We start from the raw sequence: 15,364 nt of genomic DNA on the forward strand, positions 1-15,364 counted from the left end.
CTGGGGACTTAAAGATACAGAAAATATCACATACATTTCTGCCATTGTGCTTTACTTTAAAGGTGATTCTTATTTAAACATTTGAAAGACAAAAATATTGGTGCCTAGAATGATTAGTGGAAATACATGCATTCTTTAGGTTTAATTTATGTTTTCTTCTGATTATAAATATATTTAAAAGAGGAATCGCTTCATATCACCTGTAAAAAAGAAAGGATAAAATAGCAACATCCAATGCAAATATATGCAATAAAATTGCATAAAATATACAGTACATTCTGCATCTTTGTTTCTTGGGCTTATTAACTTGCCAAATTTGCTCACTCACTACTTTTTTTCCCAAAGCTTGTAAAGTGTAAATGTTGATATTTTTGCAAAGGCTTAGGCCTATTTTTTTAAAAAGAGTTTTAAAGTGTTTTACTTGAATGATTGCATGGTATGTAATTTTTTTTCTAGTATCTTGTTGTCTCCAAAATTTCTATAGTGAGAATGCATTGTTTGATTGAAAAGTCAAAAGAACAAAATTCAAATATAATGATTAATTTAGAATCCAAGTAACAGTTCATGAAAGTTTAACATTTATAATGGTTCACATACCATGAGTTATTAACTGTGTCATAAAAAACTGTCCATCCTAAGAGTAATAAAAACAATAAGTTGTTGTAAGATAAGGTTCAGAGTTCTGTAACAATTTCGTATCACTTTTTGAAACAATAATGGCATTTGAAAGGTGAGAAAAATTTTAACATTGAATTGACACACGAAATTTTACTAGAACCCAAAATATTTAATAAACATTTAATCTTATATCTCCATACAACTGTATTAGTTAGGGTTTTCTAGATAAATTGAATCAATAGAGTATAGATCATTCTATCTGTAGAAATTTTAAGGAATTGACTCACACAATTACAGGGGTTGTTAAACCCAAAATCTGCGGGGAAGTCTGGCAGACAGGAGACCCAGGGAATACCTAATGTTGCAGTTCAATTCTGAAGTCCATCTGCTGGCAGAGTTCCCTCTTCTGGGAGGTCAGTCTTTGTCTATTAAGGCCTTCAACAGATTGGATGAGGCTCGCCCAAATTATGGAGGGTGATCTGTTTTACTGAAAGTCTACTGATTAAAATCTTTATTTCATCTAAGAAATGCATTCATAGAAATATTGAAAATAATATCTGACCGGGTGCAGTGGCTCACGCCTGTAATCCCATCACTTTAGGAGGCCGAGGTGGGCGGATCATGAGGTCAGTAGATCGAGACCATCCTTGCTAACACGGTGAAACCCTGTCTCTACTGAAAATACAAAAAATTAGCTGGGCATAGTGGCAGGTGCCTGTAGTCCCAGCTACTTGGGAGGCTGAAGCAGAAGAATGTCGTGAACCCAGAAGGCAGAGCTTGCAGTGAGCCAAGATCATGCCACTGTACCCCAGCCTGGGCAACAGAGTGAGACTCCCTCTCTAAATAAATAAGTAAATAAATAAATAAATAAAATGAAAATAATATCTTACCAAACATCTGGGTACTGTGATCTAGGCAAATTAACACAAAGTTAGCCATCACACCATTCTTATAAAATGTTACTCAATTAGTTTTATGAAATATTTCAGGCATATGAAAAATACGTATAATAGTCTTCTAAGATGGCCATCAAATGAATCATATCTCTCAGTATTTACATCTTTGTGTATCCCCTCTGCATGAATCTCGTTTGACAATGTTACCTGCTCTGACCAATAGTATAATGCTCTGTGACCTTCAAGGTTTGGTGATAAGAAGTCTTCAGCTTCAGCCTAACTTGAAATGTTTACTTTGGGAAATCCAGCCGGCATATAAAAAGTCTTACTACCCCAAGACCATCATGTTATGTGGAAATCCAAACTGGTTAAGTAAGACAGAGAGAAAGCGGGGACGTGGGGGGTGGGGCGGAGAGAGAGAGAGTGAGATCTCCAACCAATTCCCCCTCTCTATCTGAGGCACCAGTCATGTGAAGCAATAAGCTATCTTCAATGCCCAGCTCAGTCAAACCTTCAAAGTATGCCAGCCCCAGCTACTATCTAAGTGCAATGGGATGAAGGACCTTCGAGAAAACCACGAGCCTAATCAAACTATGTGCACTGTGAGAGAGTATCATAAATTGTTTCAAGCTAGAAAGTTTTATAGTGCTTTGCTCCACAAGAGAAGATGAATACGAAAGAAAAGTAACATAGTGAACACCTAAGTCCTGACCACCAGATTTAGCAAATCTTAACGTTTTGCCATATTTGCTTCGGATATTTTTAATGAGATAAAGCTCTACATAAACGGTTGAAATAGTCAATGTTGCTCTTCCTGATTTCATTTCTCTTTCTGCCACAGATAGCCATTATCTTGAATTTGTTATTTATTTTTTCATGCAAATTTGTTCATTTGGCTACATATATACCCACAACTGAATAATTTTTTTATGTTTTAAATTTTATATGAGTATTTGGCTGAAGATATTATCATTATTGAGAGAAAGAGGTTTGCTCCCTGATGCACTAGAAGCTAATACTATGTCATTGAGTTTTTGAGAAAAGAAAAGGTTTTTATTGCAATTTGACTAACAAGGTGACATGAGTCCAGCTCAAATCTGTCTCCCTGTGCTGGCTTTAAAGTAGTAATTTTATTACAAAAAGTTTAGGGGGTGTATTCTGGAATTAGTAGGAGATTGGTGGAAGGAAAGAGGAGGTCTGGAAAGTCCTTGGGCATGCACAGGTATCTCTTCATGCCTCCTCATGGGTCCCATGTGCAAATGTGGGAGGAGTTAGTATAAAACATGCAATGAAAATTCAGCCTGTAATGTCAGCATGTCTGTTCTCTGTAAAATCTAGTTTAACAGCCATATTGGTGTTAACCCATTTTAGCTAGTTTTGTTACAAGCAGAGGGAGTTTTAGCACTGTTTCTTTTTTATCCATTATCTTGTAACTAAACAATTTCTGTCAGTCATTGGTGCCTTCAACTCTTTAGAGAATGGTTTCTTTATTTTGCCTCTTGCTTATTTTGTATACATTTACTCCTGATATATTTATATTGAAACATATATCTTATTTCCTTATTTTAATTGTGGTCTAGTTCTCTCTTTATACCACAATATAATGTATCCACTTCCCTGTTAAATGACATTTAATTTGTTTCTAAGTTTCCACTATTACAAACAACATAACATATTTTAGATGTCTCCTCATGAACATGTTTGAGAGTTTCTTGGAGATATAAAATTTAAATTAGATGGTTTGGTCATATGCTATGAATATGTTAAAACTTAAACGTATTGGCAAACTGCTTTCCAAAGTGGTTCTATTAGTCCCTTATCAGTCTTGAAACAAGACATGACATTGTATTCATTATAAAATAGGCACTTGGCAACAAATTTAACAATGTTTAAATGGCCATCAAATGAATTATACCTCCAGTATTTACATCTTTGTGTATCCCCTCTAAATGAATGATATGGGTTAATTTGGGGCACTATTGGTAATGCATAAATTATCCTTGCAAACCATTACTATTACGTGCTGAAAATAAATCTATTTCTTAACAATAGTATCATCTTTTTCAGAAACTTTAAAAATACACACATACCACACATATACCTAACATAATTAAAGGAATGTTTCTTGTAATAATTAGTACTCTGTACTAATTACACACAATCACACACACAATCTCACACACACAATTATGGCTCTTTGGAGTAGTACTTCTAAACTTATTCTGAGAGCTTATTTCAGAATTCAAGGTCTGATGAGTAAAATAGTGCTTCACACATTATTAGGCATTTTCAATTGAGCCCAAAAGTAGTTATCAAATGTATTACTTGGACTGTATTCCCTTAAACGGTCTTCTTTCCACTTATTTTAAAACTTCAGACTTTCAAATGAAACAAAAGCTAATATTGAATAACTAATATTTCTGAATGTATTTCAAATTAATGTGAGATCTTGGAGACTATTAAGTGTTGATATATTGTCTTAATGTCCAACTTGATCTCAGAAAATTATAAAAAATAATTAATAATCTAAAATACATACTATAATAGGTGACTTTCCAAATTTCATGTGTAGAGTTTATTCAGATAAAAATATTGTCAAAATTTTATTTTTTTCAAACAATTGCACTGAAATAACTAAATCTGCATTAACTATATGGCAAAAAAAAAATCTTATTTGGACAGCAGTATTAACTGGTATTATTAAATGTTTACTCAAATACAATATGTTAAATTCTCCCAGATTAGGAAACCCTTGACACTGTTGGTGGGAATGTAAACTGGTAGAGCCATTGTGGAAACGGTATGGAGGTTCCTCAAAAAACTAAACATAGCACTATTATATGACCTAGCAATCCCTCTTCTGAACATACACCCAAAGGAAATAAAATCAGCATCTTGTAGAGATATCTGAGCTCTAATGTTTATTGCAGCATTATTCATAATAGTCAAGATATGGATACAACCTATGTGTCCATCAGTGAATGAATGAATAAAGAAACTGTTATATGTATATGTGTATGTGTGCATATATATGTGTGTGTATGTATGTGTGTGTGTACATATATATAGACACACACATATATATTCAGCTTTAAAAAAGAAGGGATACTGCCATTTGCAACAACATAGATGAACCTGGTGGACATATAGTAAGTGAAATAGACCAGACACAGAAAGCACAGAAAAATACATATGAAATGATCTCACTTATTTGTGGAATCTATAAATAGTCAAATACGTAGAAACTGAGAGTAGAATGGTAGTTTCCAAAAGAGGGTGGTGAGGGGAATTTAGGAGATACAGCTTGAAGCATACAAAGTTATAGTTCTGTATAAGAAAGTTATCATTATTATATATTTATAATATTTAATTATAATTATAATATATAATATAATATGTTATGTATAATACGATCAGCATGAGGCCACAGTTAACAATGTTTCATTGTGCACTGAAGAGTAATTTGCTAAGAGAGTAGATTTTAGGTACTCGAACCTCACAAACAAAAAGGTAACTATGTAAGGTGGTGGATATGTTAATTTGACTGTAAAATTCATTTTGCTATATATGTATATCAAAACATCTTGTTGTATACCTCGAATACATACAATAAGAAATGAATGAAGATAAAAATTGTATAACTAGACAATGATAATAGGCTGATATACAGGTAATATTTCAGTGGAAACACTGTTTTAATACACATAAGAAAAGGCATTAACTAAGAGAGTATCAAATCAATTCTTCTCACCTATGCAAAATACAAGGGACAGAGAAATACATTAACATAAAATTGTCAACAGCTTCTAAGTTCTTGGAACAGAAACATTTCAAACTGGGCCTATATCTACAAGTCTTCAGAATTTAAAGCAGTAATTCACATCAGTACCCTCCTCAAATGGTTACAGTTGTTTCAATATTTACCAGAAAGAATTAATGAAAAAAAAAAAAAAAAAAACCAGGAACAGGTTGAACCCTTTCAGACTATTTACTTTATTACTGCTCAAATATTTTGCGTACCAAGCTCGTTGGACATATGATAAATTGACAATAAATGGGACCGGGTACCCACAAGAGACTTAAGATCTACATGACAGTCTATAGAAACTGGCAATGGGGAAGCTTATAAAATGTGATAGAGATTTTTATCACACATTAACTACAAATATTCATTCACTTGTTTGGTTGAATGTTCTATTATTTGAGTTATCTTTTATATTAAAATGTTGATCCATGACCTATAAGAACTTGATGAGAGATAAACACTCTCACAGGAAAATGCACATATTTACATAAACACAAGATTTTGTGTTCATTTTCAGGGCATTTCATAGGCACTGTGGACTTTAAAGGGTCCATCCTAAGACGTTAGCAGTTGGGCTATCTGTATTATTTGCATCTTATTATATTCGAAGTAAACCCATTTGTTAAATCTATAAAATGTGACTGGCTTAATATAATGATATTTGGGGGTAGTGTACTTGGGCCCAATTCAAATTCTACTAAACCTAGTAATCAGAGGCTTATATCAGCTTAAAGAAAAAAAAAAAGTATAGGTATGATTTAACACCTTCATATTTCTGCACAGCTACATAGATAATAATAATTCATTCACAATCCTGGGCTATCACAAATAGGAGTTTACATGGGAAACAATAGCATATTTATATTTGTAAGTTAAGATAAATTATAACATTTCAGAATGTTCGATTTCTAACAATGGCAACAAAAAAAACCCCTCATGTTAACAAGCAATTTTTTAAAAAAGATTTCAGGCAGTGAAATTCAACATATATCTTCTTGAAGTAATATAAAAGTAGCATGAATGAAAGACTGTGAAATAAAATGAAATGAGATATAAATGTCTTTAGTATTATCTTCAGCTGAACTTGAATACTATAACCCAGTTAATAAAAATACAACTGAAAGTAGCTACTCTGAAAGAACGTTCTTTTAATTTGAGTATAATAGTTTTACAGATTTTAAATTTGAATTTTAAAGATACGATATGTAACTTTTTTCCTCAAAGCCATTATTTTGGGTTGTTAATTTTTTGATACGTGTATTTTTAAAATGAAAATTACAAGGGAGAGTGGTAAAAAATACCAATTTAGGTTTGAGAAAGTATAGGAAAAGGCTTGCAAATGTAAGGTAGTGGCTTACATCTGTCATCACAGCACTTTGGGAGACAGAGGCAGGAGGATCGCTTGAGGCCAGGAGTTTGAGCACAGTCTGGTGACATCACATAGCCCCCACATGTCTACAAAAATATAAAAATATATTAACCGGGCATGGTGACACATACCTGTAGTTCCAACTACTTAGAAGGCTGAGGTAGAAGGATTCCTTGAGCCCAAGAAATAGAGGCTGCAGTCAGCTATGATGGTACCACTGCTCTCCAACCTGGGCAACAGAGCTAAACTCTCTTTTTAAAAAGGTAGGAAAGTTTTAAGATTAGAGAAATAATATAATATGTGGAGAATCTGTGGAGACCAATGCTTTCATGGCATATTTGGAGGATACACTAGTACTTCAATTATTTTTCCCAAAAGAGAGAGCTTGAACGTCATCCAAATTTATGAGATAGATCTGGGAACAAGCAATTCATTGCTTTGTTTAATTGTTCATTCAATAAATATTTATTGACATTCTATGTGCCATGCACTGTAACAACAGGTAAAATAAACACAGATGAGTGAAAATTACCTAGCCCAGGCCTTCAGAGAGACCACAGTCTATGAGAAAAGAGTGATAGAGATGGAATTAGGATGAAGTTAACAAATTCCATGGAGACAGCAGTACAGAATGCAGAGAAGGTAGCTACTGCGCACGATGGGCACTTTTGACTTTCCCTTAGAAAGAAAACTTGAATCCAGACGTTTAAAAAAACCAAAACCCCTGTCTAATACAATGCGTTCCCTCTTCATACCTGTCCACTAGTCATCCCAATTTGAACAAATGATCAGAGTTCCGACTAGAACCTAATTGGTGTTTGGTTCCAGGAGATGGGAATTACTTAGCTCATTGATCCATCATATGAAAATTTCCACATGCATCATTACTAATTTAAAAGACGCTTTTCCCCCTGGAAGCCAATAATTAATGTTTTCCAAAGATCTACTGGGAATGCTTATCTGATATTGCTCAGTAAAACACTAAAGATATAGAGCTTAGTGTTCCCTTTCATGTCACAAGGGAACTAAGATTTGTCCCCCTCCATTTTAGTTTATGTATCCTTTCTCTCCATACCCCACCTTCTCTCTCTCTCTCTCTGTCACACACACACCACACACACACACACACACACACACACACACACATTTTCTCTTTTTCCCCGCCTCTCTCTCTCTCCAGCCATCCTTGCCCCCTACCTAAAGAGGTCAACCTCTGGAAGTAAGTCAACTCCATTCTGAAAAAGAAGAGTGTCGCAAGAAGTGAAAGTGATTTTGACCAGAGATCGCTTGTCTCCACTTCTCCCCTCCTCTCCAGAAAAGGATGGAGCAGCAAAGCGGAGGGTGTGCGCGTGTCTGGTGGAGGCGGGTAAAGAAACGGGGTGTCTTTAAAGCAATAGCTTAGCAAATACTGGGACTGGAGTGCGGCTCAAGTCCACTTCCCAACAGTTTGGCGAGAGTCCGCCGGGTGAGTTGTAACCCCTGTTAGCAGGAATAATCTTTTTGCTTTCATTGCCCTCCCTACCGCCCCCCATAACACCTGAAGGGGAGGGTCTCAAAGGTCTTTTGAGCCCGGACTTGATCCCCTCTCCTCACCACCGCTACCACCCCACGCCCAGCAGTCCCCATCACCCGCCCTTTCTCCACCTCCAACCTTGACTCTGGATACAAACAGGTCCTCGCACAACCTGACGAGAGAGGAGCTTCATTGGTTACATCCAAATCCCAGCGGAAGGGAGGGGCCCAGGAAGGAGGAGGCCGAGCACTGCTGTGGGCGGGAAGCCCACCTGGGGTCGGGGGCTGCGGAGCCGGAGGAGGGGCGAGAGACCTGGGTCCTCATCCGCGGAGTTACGGTCGGAACAAACTTGCCGAGTCTTGCAGCGCAAGCGCGCGGATGCTAACCCCAGAACCTTCAGCGCGCGGGCACGAAAGGGTGTGGAGCGGTATACATAGCTCTACATACACATTGAGCGCTGAGCGAGAAAGGAGGGGGCGAGGAAGGCAGGTTCCGCCTCCCCTGGCCCCGTGCACACACACGCCCACCGCGGCTCGGGCTGGCTGAGCGCGGGCGAGTGTGAGCGCGAGTGTGCGCACGCCGCGGGAGCCTCTCTGCCCTCTCCTCGCACCCTGCTCAGGGCATCTGAAGAGCCTGGAAACGTGAACAGGCTTGAAGTATGGCATGTTGCAAAGATGGTTTCTGCCAAGAAGGTACCCGCGATCGCTCTGTCCGCCGGGGTCAGTTTCGCCCTCCTGCGCTTCCTGTGCCTGGCGGTTTGGTGAGTTCTCTGGGGTGCGGGGAGGTGGGCAAGGGAAAGTGAAGAAATGGCCAGCTCTCGGACCCCTTTGGCCACTCACTCCTCCCTGGGTGTACTAGATCTCCCTGGGTGTACATTTCAACTGTAAGAGCAGGGGCCGAAGGCAGGCTTTTCTGTGACCGCATAGATGCGGAGAGCACGAAGGGCGCAGGATGCAAGAGGCATGTGGGCACTGGGGGTCTTGTGGCGGGGCGCGCTTTTCCTGACCATTTCTGTCTTCTGCATCTCAACCTCCAGGCTCGTCTCCTTTAGCTTGGGGCAAGCGACTCTTTCCCTAGAAAACAAACCTGTTTGCACCTGTTCTCTGATGGATTCTGAAAATAATCTCCTTCGCCCCCGTTTTTTTTTTTTTTTTTTTTTTTTTTTTTTTTTTTTTGCTTGCAGTTTAAACGAATCCCCAGGACAGAACCAAAAGGAGGAGAAATTGTGCACAGAAAATTTCACCCGCATCCTGGACAGTTTGCTCGATGGTTATGACAACAGGCTGCGTCCTGGATTTGGGGGTATGAACGATTTCAAACGTGCAAGTGTGTCCTGTCTGTCCCTCTCTTGGTCTTCCTCTCTGTCTGTCTGTGGGAATATCATTAGGTATGCCTCACGTGCAAAAATAAATCTCTCTCTCTTTCTATCTCTCCTCTCTTGGTGAGACCTATGACAAGAAGACCGCCTCCACCCGTACTTTCCCATCTCCCTGCCCCCTCAGAAGCTTTGCCTCTCCCCCACACTAATTACCTCCTGGGACCTGACTGCTGGTTGGGGGAGGTTGGAGAGGAAGAGTCAAAAATGGGAACTCTGGGCTCAGCTGCCTGGCCGCTATTCGCTGAGAATAGTTTCCCTGAACCTGGCCACTGAGCTCAGAGCAGGTTGCACTTGAGGCAGCTGAACCGAAGTCCCTTGTCCTCCCACGTGTCCATGCCTAAGCCAAAACCTTGGCCAGTGTTCTACCTAGGACATAAATCTGGGGCATGAAGCTGCCTGCTCTGCTAGAGAACCCATTCCTTTCCTTTTCTCTTCTACAGCAGGATGCTTTTTTTTCCTTTTCTTTTTCGGTGGTGTGTCATTTGCTTTCCTCCTAAGACTTTAAAGTTAGACATGTTTCAGCTTGCTTTCTTCAACAAAATAGGTATAAAGGACAACAGAGGTACATCCATTAACAGCACTGTTGCTCTTTTTCATATTCTTATTTCCTTTGCATATATAATGAAAATCTATGTGGCAAGCTTTGTGCTAGGTACTAGGTCCACAGAAATTTTAAGATACACTTCTTAACCTCAAATAGCTTCTCAGTCCAGTTCAACGAGGACAAATGACCTGCTAGGGTACCATTCATAGGTTTGGCCCAGGTCCTTTGATCTCAAAGTCCCTGTTCTTTACAGTACACTGCATTAATTACCCTTCAGCAACTGAGTTGAACAGGACAGAGGTTCTGTCTTAAAGGAGCTTACATTCAAGTGGTAACAATAATAACAACCAGTAATATTGTATTTATTTAATTAAATGTTCACATAAGCCAGGCACTTTGTAGGCATTACTACTCTGTTTAACCCTCACAGCAACCCTTTGAAAGCCATTACTATCCCCACTTTACAGATGAGGAAATTGAGGCTTAGAAAGTTAAGTAACTAGTCCAAGTTCCAAGTGGGAGGGGAAGGATGTAAACCCAGAGCAGGCTGTATATTTAAAAAACAAAGCTGTGCACATGGGGATGGTATCAGATACTGTGTGATGAGTATCATCTAATATTAGAAGCATGGAGCAACTTTATACCTCCTATTGAGGGTGTGTAGGAGATGAAATGTTGGGAGAATGGAGAAAGTAAGAATGGGGAGCAGGACAGCCTGTGATGTGAAGCAGGAGTATGGCCTGAGGCTAGAAAGAGTTGGTGGAGAGAAAACAAAGTTGGATAGAGTAGAGTTGGGTGCTTCTTTGGTGTCTAGTCTCATTTAACAGATGGGGACACTAAGGTCTAGAAAGGGAAAGTGATGTATATAAGGGCACGTAGTACATCGATGATAGGATGAGATCAGGTCTTCTGAATTCCAAACCATTATTTTTCTTGGATTTTATGAGAAGGTTATGGGAAGCCATTGAGGGTATTGATTCAGCATTTGTATATTTCTTTTTTTTCTTTGAGATAGAGTCTCACTCTGTCACCCAGGCTGGAGTACAGTGGCTTGATCTTGGCTCACTGCAACCTCTGGCTCCCAGGTTCAAGTGATTCTCCTGACTTAGCCCCCCAAGTAGCTGGGATTACAGGTGTGAACCACCACACCTGGGTAATTTTTTTAAATATACTTTTTGGTAGGGATGGGGTTTCACCATGTTGGCCAGGCTGGTCTTGAACTCCTGACCTCAAGTGATCCACCCTCCTCAGTCTCTTGAGTGCTGGGATTACAGGCATGAGCCACGCTGGGCCAGCATTTGTATGTTGACAGTGATAAGGATAGAAGAGAAGAATGAAAGTTTCTCCTGCTTCTTTTCACATTGCCTCTCCAGGGATAAGCTGCCTGCACTGCATTTGCCTTCATGAAAATCTGAAAAGGGGTGAATCATTTGTCAATGCATGATCTTCCATAAGTGACTGGGAAATTACCATTTTAGATCAAAAATAGTGTTGTGGAGCATGGTTCAGATGATGTGATACCATTTAAGGCAATATTATATCAATAAAAGAGGATTTATCTGCCCATAAACGTTTTAAACTTGACATTTCAAGTGAAGAAAAAAAATAAGAAAAGTATCCAGTCCTATGTAGTTTACATATTCATTCAGAAAATTGATATACCAGAACATAAATCAAGGTGAAAAGTTAGAACTGAAACTATATTGTTTGATTATAAATGTTGAAAATTAAAATAATACCTGCCCAGCTGGCTATAATGCAAGCTATAATTCAAAAGGCAGAAGGGATCCATTGTAGATAGATCCTTCTTACCATCTGCTCTCTCCCATACCATTATATTGACAATAACATAAGTGAAAACAATATATGTGAGCCATTACTGGGTTTTGGTTAATCGTAATTCTACCAAATGTCTCAAGGACATTATTAGTCATCTAATTTGTCACTGCCAAATGATCTGCATTACCCACCTGAAAACATTTTTGTAGTTTTATGAGAAGGGGTCGAATTAACATTACTTCCAGCATTACCAATTGGTAAATCATTTAAACATTTACTAAATAGCATAACATGGGTTTTGTTTGTTTGTTTGTTTGTTTGTTTCTTGGCTTTGCTGATAAATGTTTGTGGTAAATGTGATTCACTTTTTAGAAGTGGTCATTCTCTGTAAATGTGTAGTATTCCAAATGTGACAGAGGAATAGTGATTCTCACCTGCAGAAAATGTGTTTTCTGTTTACATGAAGTTGTAAATGTGTACCCCGGAAAACAATGAGAAACTTCATCATTAGCACAGACTCATTACCACAAATCAGATCCCTTCTGTGACATTGGATACTCTGTGGAAAATTTGGTATTTTAAAAATAAAATGAAAACAATCCAGATTTTGACTAGTAGGCTATAAATATGGATTTACTTCCTGGTTCCTATAATCCTGCTTCTGCTCTTTGTGGGGCATTTACTTTATATCTGTTTATACAACTTTGCTGTGTTCCATTTCAAACAAAGCTAAAAGCAAAGATTTGAACTGAAATTGGATGGTTTGTGATTGCTCAGTAGGCCAGGCAGGGGTTGAAATAGATTTGGAAACTAAATTACATATTTTTAACTCAGTAGCACAGCTTGTGATAGGGAAATAAAAGGAACTGAAATGGTTTCCTTTTTTTACATCCCTCCAGGATCTCCTCTCCCTTGTCTCCTACATTCTCCCATTGGAGAAGAAAAGGGGAAAAGGCGAGAAGAGAGGGAAGGAGGCATGGTGAGAGAAGCTGATTTCGTACTTCTGAGAGGATGTAGTCCTCTCAACCTCTGACAAATCAGTTGCTATCATCCTGAAGTAGCTTTCACCTGTGTAGATATAGCACACAAGTGAAACCTTCCACAAAGAAGTCAGAAAATAATCCCCTAGCTCTTGTTCACTTTCAACACTGTTATATGCTTTCTTAAAAATGCATAGCTAAGGTATTTACTGACTACCAGGAAATGGTTTAGGAAACCTGCCATTACTCATTTTCTGTTTATTGAAGGGTTGCACAGCCTTTCACACACCTCAATATTTTGAGACACATGATCCAGAATAACAAGTGTTTCAAATACAGATCATTGCCTTTGAATCATCTTCCGCAACCTCTCTGAAATGGGAATGAAGCATATGAGTCATTTTTGTAAGGTTATTCACTAACATAGTAGGACTTCACATTAGTGGACTTCACATTATTTACTAAGATTATTACAACAACACAAAGAGATAAGTAAGGCAGGCATCATCCCTCTGTTAGAAAACAGGCTGAGAAAATTTCCAATGAATTGCCCACCAATTCTATAGCTACTTCTTGGTAAAGTCACAACACACACCCTCATCTTTAAAACCTTAGTCGGGCAGCTGGTCCTATATCCACTTCTGAGGCGTTCTTGCATTGCCCTGTTTATCAGTAATCAAATTTCCTGAACATGCCTTCTTGCTACTAAGTAGGACCTTAAAATAAGCAAAACTACATTTGCTCTGAAGAAGTGAGATAAGAACTTTTATTCTAAAGCTTTAATAACTTTTCAAACAGCAAAGAAAACACAGAAAATTGTATGCATTTGGGTTAAGTTGGAATATTTTCCCCACAAAAATCAAATTGTGTTTGCAATGTTTTCAAATGATCTATGTATCTCCATTTAAAAGTTAATGTGTCTTGTGCTAGTCTTATTAATTAAATGTCAATAGAGAAATGCTTTTAAAAATACGTAGGCAAAAAGAGCACTTCTCGGCAACATAAAACTTCATTCTCTTCCAATATGTCCCCTTCTTTCATTCATTCGTGAAACCAATCTGTATTGAGAGAACACTGTATGTCAGGAACAATGTAAGGTTGTGAAGATATCATTCTGATCTGATATGAGCCCTCACAGACTTTACAGCTAAGCATTATAGAGAGATGAAAATAACAAAGAAATAATAAAATAATTAAATGAAAATGCTATAGAATTATCTAATAGCATGCTAAAAGGGGAAAAAATGAGTGAGGGATCTATTTCAGATTTGGTGTTCCTGGAAGTCTTTTAAGCTAAAACCTAAAGGTGTCAGGCATGAAAAGAGTAAGAGAAAAGTAATTCTCAGAGGGAACAAAACAATTAAGTGCAAAGGTCTGAAGGTAGATAATAGGTTAGTATGATGTAGACTGTAAGAGTCCAGCATGCCTGTAGCCAGAATGCAAGAAGAAGAATCTCATGAGGTTTGGCTGAGATGGTAAACAGAGGCCAAGTCTCACAAGGTCTCTGAGGACCCTGTAAAAGAGCATAAATTATTATCTTAGTGAACCTGGAAGCAATTGGAGTTTTCTAAATTGAGGGAATAACATGGCTTGACTTAGAGTGAAAAATGCTCCATCTTGTCTACATAAAGGAAGACTTAGAAAAGGAAGTGGGGGAACTTGGAAGCAGGGAGACCAATGAAGCTTTTGTTACTTTAGCTTTAGTTCTCTTAAGTTGCCAGTTGCTTGGAAAAAGGTGGTAGAGGTAGTAAAGATGGATATATGTAAGTTGATTAAAGTGAGATTTTTGGAGGTTTATTCAACAAAGAATTGGTGATTGACTTGATATGGATGTTAAAAAAAAAGAGAGAAGTAAAAAATGACTTTTCCATTTCTATTTTGAGAAATTGGGCAAGGTTGATGTTATTTAAAGTTGGGGAGAACTGCACGATTTCCTGCCCTCTTAAGTTCACACTGTGGAAGAGACAGAAAATAAGCAACAGAAATAGGTAAAATACAGTGTGTGTGCCAGATGTTGGTTAACAGCTATAAAGTAATGTAAAGCAGGGGAGGGGGGTTGCCATTTTAAGTAGAATAATTAGTGGAGATTCTACTAAGAAGGTGCTATTTGAACACTGGTCGTACTTAAATAAAAGCATAAACCACATTTGGGATGGGGTCTTCTAATGAATGAGAAGGAATTCTAAGTGCAAACATGTTAAGCAGGGAAGTCAGAGTCCCTGTAGTGAAGTTTAGCAGGGCTGAGACATAAAAGGGGATCAGTGTGATAAGAGGACAAGGTTGTGTACAGCTTTGCAGGCTGATTAGGACTGTGCTTTTACTCTGAGTCAGATCAAAAGTGACTGGAAAGATTTTAGCAGGGACAAGGCCTGAACTAATTTTAAAAGGCTCTCCTTGTGTTGAGAACAGGCAGTCAGAGGCAAGGGCAGATGCAGCAAGGTTTTCCATAATAAACCAGGCGAGAAATGAGGGATACTTTGAC

The 15,364-nt window shown here is 38.2% G+C and overlaps 1 protein-coding gene across 1 annotated transcript in view; it reads left to right on the forward strand.

The window, feature by feature from the left end:
• The first annotated feature begins 7,893 nt into the window (after nt 1-7,893).
• GABRA4 (gamma-aminobutyric acid type A receptor subunit alpha4) overlaps nt 7,894-15,364 on the forward strand; it is a 68,939-nt gene continuing 61,468 nt past the window's right edge. Inside the window, exons 1-2 of the mRNA XM_033214762.1 lie at nt 7,894-8,961; nt 9,385-9,503. Coding sequence (XP_033070653.1) covers nt 8,876-8,961; nt 9,385-9,503 — 205 coding nt within the window. The 5' untranslated portion in view covers nt 7,894-8,875. The remainder of the gene's footprint in view (nt 8,962-9,384; nt 9,504-15,364) is intronic.

The sequence above is a fragment of the Trachypithecus francoisi genome, unplaced genomic scaffold, assembly GCF_009764315.1.
Source record: "Trachypithecus francoisi isolate TF-2019V2 unplaced genomic scaffold, Tfra_2.0 Lachesis_group1, whole genome shotgun sequence".
Taxonomy (NCBI): domain Eukaryota; kingdom Metazoa; phylum Chordata; class Mammalia; order Primates; family Cercopithecidae; genus Trachypithecus; species Trachypithecus francoisi.